Source organism: Osmerus eperlanus, chromosome 17 (genome assembly GCF_963692335.1).
Source record: "Osmerus eperlanus chromosome 17, fOsmEpe2.1, whole genome shotgun sequence".
NCBI lineage: Eukaryota > Metazoa > Chordata > Actinopteri > Osmeriformes > Osmeridae > Osmerus > Osmerus eperlanus.
The window spans coordinates 14,736,520-14,746,735 of NC_085034.1; the positions used below are offsets into that span (position 1 = coordinate 14,736,520).

The window sequence follows — 10,216 nt, forward strand, 5'->3', positions numbered from 1 at the left end:
CCCCCGTTCTTCTCTATGTTCTGTCTAGTCTGGATTCGGATTCCTTTCTGATGGCCCTCCGCCGCTTCATCGCACGAAGGGGTAAACCAGCAGAGCTCCGGTCTGACCAGGGCACTAACTTTAAGGGAGGTGAAAGTGAGCTCCAGGAGGCCTTCAGGGCATTACACCCCACACTCCAGACTCATCTGGATAAACAAAAGATTAGGTTTCAGTTCAACCCCCCAAGCACACCACACTTTGGAGTCTGGGAAAGGGAAGTGAGATCTGTTAAAGCTGCACTGTATGCCACCATCCAGTCACAGACTGTCCCAGAAGAGGTCCTGCGGACAGTACTTATCGAAGTGGAGGGGATTTTAAACTCCAAACCACTCGGTTATGTGTCAACTGATGTGGCGGATGTGGACCCAGTGACTCCCAACTTGCTCCTCATGGGGCGGCTCGACCCCTCTTTACCACAGGTTGTGTATGCGGAGTCCGAGCTCACACTCAGGTGGCTGGGGCCACCTGAGTGTGTGGGACCAAGTGGGACCAAGTGGGACCAAGTGAAGTGGGACCAAGTGAAGTGGGACCAAAACTGGTCAGCTGGCTGACCAGTTTTGGTCCCACTTCATCTGACACTACCTCCCGACTCTTCAGACCCGTTCCAAGTGGCACAAGGACCCTGCACAGCTGCAGAGCGGGACCATAGTCATGGTGGTAGACCCACAGCTACCAAGAGCACAGTGGCCTTTAGGTCATGTCACTGAGGTTATTCCAGGGACTGATGGGAGGGTCAGGGCCGCAGTCGTCAAGGTCCAGGAGAAGTTCTACACGAGGCCTGTCGCTCGCCTTGTCGCTCTACCTGCCATAACAGACACTGATACGGTCAACCCTTCTTAGTCTGGCACATTTGGTGTTGCAAATGTGGGGGCGGCTGTTTCGAAGGACGACCTATTCAGGCAGCTAAAACTGACTAAGAATCAGCCAATCAGGAGCGGCACTCCGCTCTGTGGCTGGTTGAGTACTGTTTTGGGTTTTTGGTGTCGGCAAAGTTAGAGAGTGCTAGAACCGAAGGATTAGCCTACTCAATTGATATATTTATCCAAGTGTTGCTGTACTGTCCAAATTACGGAAATTGTGTGCGTGCAACTACTAGTAAGTTATACTGTTTGTTGTTGGTTGTACTACATCATAATGTTACTGTGTTTCTTGTGAGGCAAGAATGTTGTAGCACGTTGCTGCTAGCTATTGTATAATGGCGGAGTCTCGCATTATCCGTGTGTTCTATTGTTTAGAACGCCGAATATAAGCGGAGATTGCTTTGAGAGCCTTATGTTGTGTTGCATATTGTGTAACATTGTTTAGCATTTAGTATAACATTGCATTTAAGTTTATGATTTTACTGATTCATGCCTATATGTGTTTCAGAACCACACACATCGATATGTACATCTGTTAGTCAATAAAACTCATAAAAGGAACATCTTGTTGCATTCTAATCGATGCCCCCTGGTGGCCACAACCCTTTGAAGACCAACAAATTATACAGTCCTTTTAAAACCACCAAAACAAAGCGATTGCGGGGCGTTTGCGGACCTGTGCAAAAACCATATTTGGTTGTTTTAGGGTTTTTTAAGCAATTTAGGCGTCTTTGTTGCCGAGCAGATGCCACGCTGTTAAGGTCAATTGCTACATCTCCAAGGAAACCGCTTGTTGCTAGGTCCGTAAAAACGTTTATTTACCTCTGCAAACTTTCAGGAGGTATATAAACTGATTTATTAACTTTTGAAAACGTCTTTTGGACCAATAGGAACAGCGTATTGGTCCAATTATTACACTAGTATATAAGAAACAGTAATATATTCTATTTTCTACAATATTGTCAGAATGTCTTCTTACAGTCACTGTACTGTTGCACAGTATGATACAGTAGTCCACCAGACTGTGACCAATCATGCAGTGCACTGCAGTCAATGGATGCATGGTTGCTAAAATATGTTTGTGTATAGTATACCGTGTGTTGTGCTGAAACAGCTATTATGTGTACATTATGTACGTGTATATTACAGTATATTGTTACATACCTGTTATTTTTTCTACAGTAAAGGTTCAAATTATACCCACCACTCAACTCAAATTAGGCTAGTTATAGGCCTATCTCAAAGCCATGATTGGTTGATGTTGAGTAAAGCAATGAGTGTTTGCACGTGAGAAGTTAGTGTAAGGCACTGATGAATTAGTGTGTCATTTTGATTGGGTGTGTTTGAAAAAGGAAATCGAGATGCTTCCTGTTAGAATTTTGTGTGTTACGTGGAGAATTGTGTGTTGTGTTTTGCAAAAAGTGTTTTATGAATTTGAAAACTGAGTCAAAGGCCTAAAATGTGCGTATGGTTTTGCAGATTTGAGGTGTGGTTCTGGTGTTTGAGTGTCAGGTTTCAGAAATTGTGTGAAAAGTAAGGAATTTGTGTGTAAGCATTTGTAAAAAACTGTAATTCAAATTGTAGGCTAGGCTACTCGGTAATGAATTGTGATTACTTATCTTAATTTGTACTTAAAGTTTTTCACAATTGTTAACACACAAAAAGCAAACATTTGGCACAATTTTCAGAACCTTAACTTCATGTACCAATTGCTCGACCCAATTTGGCACTACTTCACACTCCCTTATCTGCATTAGACTCTGACTTTCCTTGTTTACACAATTACACATAACCTTGTTGTCAAAACACTACACACAATGTTCAGTTGTTGCACACACTTCTCAAGTAAAGTCTCAAAGCATCAACCTACAACACACAAATATTCAAATCTCTAAACACTCAGGTCTGGTGAGCAATTTGCAATCAGGACTGCAGCATAAAAAGGGCCTTGAGCCTCTGTTTTGATTGGTGAACAATGGAGAACTTAGAACATATCAACAACCAGAGAAGGAGAGGGGTAAGAGTGAGAGGAGGAAGAGGACAAGGAAGAGGACAAGGAAGAGGACAAGAAAGAGGACAAGAAAGAGGACAAGAAAGAGGACAAGGAAGAGGACAAGGAAGAGGACAAGGAAAAGGAGGGAGAGGATGACAAGGAGGAGGAGGAGAAGGAGGAGGAAGAGGAGGACGACAAGAAGAAGGAGGATGAGGAGGAGGAGGAAGAGGAGAAGAAGGAGGAGGAGGAGAAAGAAGGAGAACAGTGATCTCTAATGAGATTCGGGCCACCATGGTTGACCATGTGCTCAACCATGGTTTGAGCATGAGGGAGGCTGGCCAGAGGGTCCAACCAAATCTCAGCCGCTTCACAGTTGCTGCCATCATTAGAACCTTTAGAATGGAGAACAGGTATGAATTATATTTGCCTTGTGTACTGAAGTACTGCATATCAATAGAATACAGTGTGCTCACTGTATTTGTATTTTGCAGGACTGAAAGAGAACCACACCGTGGAGGAAGAACATGCACTTTCACAGCCGAACAGGAGACTGACATTGTGAAAATGGTTCGTGAAAACAACACTATCACACTCCGACAGATACAAACCAGGATCCTGGCTGACCATGCCACATTCAGAAACATCCAGACCGTCAGCTTCTCTACACTGGACCGTGTTCTTCGCAGGAATGCCATGCGGATGAAACAAGTGTACAGGGTCCTATTCGACCGGAACACAGACCACATCAAGGAGTTACGGCAAGAGTTTGTGCTTGTAAGTCCCATACATTCAGCACTGACACATGTATGTATTGTACCTGTAATCCAATATTGTTCCTTTTCTACAGTGTCTCACTGTACCCCACTGTGTTGACCCATCTGTGTCCATACTATAACTTGCATTATCATGCTGTCTGAACCAGCGGATCCAGGAGCATGACACAGCTAATGAGCTATATGAATACATATTCATTGATGAGGTTGGATTCAACCTGGTGAAGAGGAGGCACCGGGGCAGAAATTTCATTGGCCAGCGCGCCATTGTTGAGGTCCCCGCTGAGCGTGGGAACATCACTTTGTGTGCTGCAATGGGTTGAGCAGACCCGTTGACAGTACTGTACTGTTCAGAAATAAAAAAACTTTTGACTTCCGGTTGGCGAGCAGAATGGAGTAGTCGTGTTTCTTCAGGCTCCTACCACACAGTTTCCGTTTTGACCATAAGTCAATATAAATGATCTCAACTTAGTGACAACTAAACACCTAACGGCACCCAAACATTTTTTTGGCCCAACAGCATGTCGTACAGACCAAGCAAGCCGTCGAAAAAGTCAGAACATCCTGCCCCAGCTGACACTGCTATCGACAATGCTACGTTAGCAAACATGCTTGCGGAGCTAAGAGCAGACCTGCTAACCAAACCTGACTAACTCGCTGTACGATTTGAAAACAAGCTGGCGGCCATTGACATAGTTACATTGACATTGACAAGTTAGATGGGATACAATCCACGGTAACAAACCATGAACAGCGAATCTCTGACTTGGAATCTGGGCTGAACGAGCTGCAGTTGGAAGCAAAGGTAACCTCTATGGCTGAAAATAATGCAAAGCTAAAGGCCAAACTAACTGACCTGGAGGGGAGAAGCAGACGGTGCAACGTACGTCTCATAGGTGTGCCTGAAGCGGTCGAGGGTTTGTGGCTTACGTCTTTCTTCTCTAGTTTTCTGGTGGATGTGTTGGGGAAAGATGTGCTTCCTTCGCCCCCAGAGCTCGATAGAGCTCATCGCACACTCAAACCTAAACCAGCAAAGGGGGAAAAACCTAGAGCCGTGATCATCTGTTTTCATAAGTTTCAGACCAAAGACGTTGTCGTTCGCACTGCCCGTCAAAAAAGAGGCAAACTTACATATGACGGCAAGCCAGTCTATATACAGTTAGGTCCATAAGTATTTGGACATTGACACAATTTTCATCATTTTGGCTCTGTATACCACCACAATGGATTTGAAATGAAACAATCAAGATGTGCTTTAAGTGCAGACTTTCAGCTTTAATTTCAGGGTATTTACATCCAAATCAGGTGAACGGTGTAGGAATTACAACACATTTTATATGTGCCCCCCCCCTTTTTAAGGGACCAAAAATAATTGGACAAACTAACAGAATCATAAATCTAATTGTCACTTTTAATACTTGGTTGCAAATCCTTTGCAGTCAATGACAGCCTGAAGTCTGGAACCCATAGACATCACCAGACGCTGGGTTTCGTCCCTGGTGATGCTCTGCCAGGCCTCTGCTGCAACTGTCTTCAGTTCCTGCTTGTTCTTGGGGCATTTTCCCTTCAGTTTTGTCTTTAGCAAGTGAAATGCATGCTCAATTGGATTTAGGTCAGGTGATTGACTTGGCCATTGCAGAACATTCCACTTATTTGCCTTAAAAAACTCTTTGGTTGCTTTCGCAGTATGCTTCGGGTCATTGTCCATCTGCACTGTGAAGCGCCGTCCTATGAGTTCTGAAGCATTTGGCTGAATCTGAGCAGATAATATTGCCCGAAACACTTCAGAATTCATCCTACTGCTTTTGTCAGCAGTCACATCATCGATAAATACAAGGGAACCAGTTCCATTGGCAGCCATACATGCCCACGCCATAACACTACCTCCACCATGCTTCACTGATGAGGTGGTATGCTTTGGATCATGAGCAGTTCCTTCCCTTCTCCATACTCTTCTCTTCCCATCATTCTGGTACAAGTTGATCTTGGTCTCATCTGTCCATAGGATGTTGTTCCAGAACTGTACAGGCTCTTTTAGATGTTTTTTGGCAAACTCTAATCCGGTCTTCCTGTTTTTGAGACTCACCAATGGTTTACATCTTGTGGTGAACCCTCTGTATTTACTCTGGTGAAGTCTTCTCTTAATTGTTGACTTTGACACAGATACGCCTACCTCCTGGAGAGTGTTCTTGATCTGGCCAACTGTTGTGAAGGGGTTTTTCTTCACCAGGGAAAGAATTCTTCTGTCATCCACCACAGTTGTTTTCTGTGGTCTTCCGGGTCTTTTGGTGTTGCTGAGCTCACCAGTGCGTTCTTTCTTTTTAAGAATGTACCAAACAGTTGATTTGGCCACACCTAATGTTTTTGCTATCTCTCTGATAGGTTTGTTTTGATTTTTCAGCCTAACGATGGCTTGCTTCACTGATGGTGACAGCTCTTTGGACTTCATATTGAGAGTTGACAGCAACAGATTCCAAACACAAATACCATACTTGAAATGAACTCTAGACCTTTTATCTGCTCCTTGTCAATGAAATAACGAACTCCCTTTATGAGGGAATAACATACACCTGGCCATGGAACAGCTGAGCAGCCAATTGTCCAATTACTTTTGGTCCCTTAAAAAGGGGGGGGCCACATATAAAACGTATTGTAATTCCTACACCGTTCACCTGATTTGGATGTAAATACCCTGAAATTAAAGCTGAAAGTCTGCACTTAAAGCACATCTTGATTGTTTCATTTCAAATCCATTGTTGTGGTATACAGAGCCAAAATGATGAAAATTGTGTCAATGTCCAAATACTTATGGACCTAACTGTATATGTGGATTACTACCCTGAAGTGCTGGACCAGCGTTCGGAGTATAAAGAGGTAATGCGCCAGCTCTACGTTCTCAAGCTCCAGCCTTCACTGTTGTACCCAACGCGACTGTTTATCAAGGCTGAAGACGGGAGCAGAAGGCATCTCACTTCAGTGAAAGAGGCACAGCAACTTTTGGCCGCATACCAGAAGCGTCAGAAGACTGATGCAAGTTAAAGACGGTTGAGTTGTCAATAGCGTATCCTAATCACATGTCATTGAATGGAGCAGGTATGCAATTGCGTTTTGTTAACAGAACAAATATGGCTGTTCGTGTGTTAGTGTTAAAAGATGCCAAAGTTATTTGTAGTGGCATACAAAATAAGTTGGGTTCACTGTTTTATTTTCACCCCTTCTGGGTGGAACTGTTACATTGTACTGCTTTAGCCTATGTTGTTATCACACCTGTTGAGCCCTTATGGTTGACACAGTTATGCAAATTGGCCTAATTTTTATTCTACCACTTAGACTACTGTGTGGCAAGGTGGGAGATTAGAGAAAAGGAACCCCGGGAGAATTTTGCTAAGTGAACATGGCACTTTCGTGCACGGGTTGTGGGTATTTGTGGGGTCGGGTGGGGTGGGGAAGTGGGGAGCACTGTGAATGTGTGTGTGGGCTGGGGAGGGGAGTGGGGTTTTGCACTTTGTCTCTCTTATCTCTTTCTTTCCCTTTTTTCTTTTTTCTACCTCTTTTCTTTTCTCTTCTTTTTACTTTTCATCTCTCCTTTCTCATTCTTCTCAGATATAACCAGATATTTCACTATGCTATACAGGATAATACATCACTTAGGCCTGTATGGAAAGTAAAAAAAACTATAAATAACATCCGTTTTATATCATGGAACGTCAAGGGAGCAAATCAGGCTACCAAAATAAATAAGATCATGTCTCATCTTCAAGATTTGAGAGGTGATGTCGTTTTCTTTTCTTTTTCGTTCACTTGTGCAGTGACGAGGTCTTGCGCATTAAAAGGGTTAGGTTCAGCCATTTATATCATTCGAGGTTTAATGCGAGGGCCAGGGGTGCTGCCATTTTGATTCGAAGCGACATTCCATTTGAATCAGAAAAAGTTGTAGCTGACCCAGCTGGTAGATTTTTTATCGTGACGGGAAGGCTGTGCAGCACTCAAGTTATTTTAGCTAGTGTCTATTCGCCAAACTGGGATGATGAACAATTCATATCCAAGCTTTTCAATTCTATTCCCAACATTGAAACATACCACATCATTGTTGGGGGGGATTTTAATTTCGTACAAGATGCTGTTTTAGACAGATCCTCCTCTAGACCATACTCTATCAATAATTCTGCCAAACTACTAACCTCCATTACGAGGGAGTTGGGCTTGTCAGACCCATGGAGGTCTAAATTCCCCAATAAAAAATCATTTTCTTTTTTTTCGCATGTCCACCATTCCTATTCTCGAATATACTTTTTTCTCTCAGACAACAGACTAATTTCTAATATACACTCATGCGAGTACCACAGTATTGTAATCTCAGACCATGCTCCTGCATCACTAGACATACAGTTTCCCAATTACAGCCGCATTTTAAAACCATGGAGATATAATTCACATTTATTATCTAATGACCCCCTTGTAGACTGCCTAAGATCCAATATACAGATGGCTGAGCGGTGAGGGAGTCGGGCTAGTAATCTGAAGGTTGCCAGTTCGATTCCCGGCCGTGTCAATTGACGTTGTGTCCTTGGGCAAGGCACTTCACCCTAGTTGCTTCGGGGGGAATGTCCCTGTACTTACTGTAAGTCGCTCTGGATAAGAGCGTCTGCTAAATGACAAAAAAATAAAAAAAATAAAAATATATACAACTATTTTTTTTTATAAATGACACACCAGACGTATCAAAAGGAACCTTGTGGGAAGCTTTCAAGGCATACTTAACCCTCGTGCTGCCTTCGGGTCACATGACCCAAAGGTTCATAACGAACCATCGTTGTGTTTACCCAATTTTACCCAATACAAAAACAAATTAAAATAATTTTCTTTTAACCTTTGCAATGTGGGGGGTCTGAGACAGCCTAGCTGTTAAAAGAAAATGCTTCACTTTGTCTTTGTATGCGGTAAATTTGTCGCAATACGACGGTGGGTCACAATGACTGATGGGTCAGAATGACCCGAAGATAACACAAGGGTTAAGAGGCCACATAATTTCCTACACAACGCACCTCAGATTTTTTGAACAGGGCTGGAAAACTCCTTGCCCAGCAAGCCAGAGCCGCATCCGCCTCCAGGCTTATTCACAGTATTAGGTCTACACCAGGCGTTATTCTTACTGACCCAAATCCATGAATGAAACATTCACCAGATTGTATTCTGATTTATATTCCTCTGACCACCCCCAGACCAGTACAGCCATTACACTACACACCATTGAGTTTCCTAGAGTGGATGAGGAGCTGGTGGAAGATTTAGCCAATCCAATTTCAACAGCTGAGATCATAAGTGCTATTCGTACTTTGCAGAGTGGCAAGTCGCCGGGCCTGGATGGATTTAAAGTAGAATTTTATAAGAAATGTTCCCCACTGGTCTCCACAGTCTTGTGCGATGTGTACAATGAGGTCCTGTCTCTTGGCCAGCTTCCTCCAACCCTGACTAATGCCATAACTACTCTTCTCTTAAAAAAGATAAGGATCCTTCACTCTGTAGTAGTTTTAGACCTATATCTCTGTTAAATGTAGATTACAAAATTCTTGCTAAGATTTTAGCCCTCCGTCTTCAGGGGGTTCTTCCACAGATCATCTCATCAGATCAAACTGGCTTCGTGTTGGGGAGGCACTCATTCCACAACACGAGAAGACTGTTTAACATACTGAACATGCCCAGCTCCAGCATCCCAGAGGTAGTGGTGTCGCTGGATGCTGAAGAAGCTTTTGATAGGGTGGAGTGAGACTTTCTATTTGAGGGGATGGAGAAGTTTGGTCTAGGTTCAGGTTTTATTTAATGGGTGAAATTGCTATACTCCACACCAGTAGCTTCTGTGCAAACAAACAATACAGTATCACCCCCCTTCCAGCTCCACCGCGGCACAAGGCAAGGGTGTCCACTATCTCCTTTATTATTTGCCATAGCCATCGAGCCCCTGGCCATCTGGCTGAGATCTGAGAATGGATTTGAGGGCATCTCCCGCCAAGGATCAGTACACAAACTGTCACTGTACGCAGATGATTTACTTCTCTATGTATCAAATTCATCCACATCTCTCCCACACACTTGGGATTACGCTCTCAACGAAGGCAGTCGCATTTTCTTTCCCTCTCCTCCCCCTGACCTTCCCTGCTTGCTTCCCTGCTTGGCTTCTATCGTATTGTCTAGTTATTCACAGAGAAATGCTCTGAAGTTTCAATCATTTGGATAGTTTTTGAAGATATTACTCAAAATCAAATACTACAAAAAGGAACAACCTAAGAGGACTGAAGCCCAAGGAGAACAGAAGTATTTTGGGCTGCCCTCCAAGACTGACCACAGGCAAGCAAACTTAAGCTTGTTCCCTGTAGAACTATGGCTTGTAATGACTGCAAACAACTTACTCAGAGGATAGTCGAACTGGAGCTAAGAGTCAGAACCCTCTTAGATATCAGAGAGACCGAAGACTTTATAGATTCCATGCTACCTAGCCCGGAGGCTAAGCTACCTGCCAATGAGCCACCCTTGGAATCAGCTTTCTCTCCACC

The 10,216-nt window shown here is 43.5% G+C and overlaps 1 protein-coding gene across 1 annotated transcript; it reads left to right on the forward strand.

Moving 5' to 3' along the window:
* The first annotated feature begins 2,725 nt into the window (after positions 1-2,725).
* Positions 2,726-9,432, forward strand: LOC134038006 (uncharacterized). Its single transcript, XM_062483600.1, has 4 exons — positions 2,726-3,302; positions 3,384-3,666; positions 3,815-3,953; positions 9,224-9,432. The coding sequence occupies exons 1-4, from the start codon at positions 3,184-3,186 to the stop codon at positions 9,430-9,432; spliced, it is 750 nt and encodes a 249-aa protein (XP_062339584.1). The 5' UTR covers positions 2,726-3,183.
* The last annotated feature ends 784 nt before the right edge of the window (positions 9,433-10,216 follow it).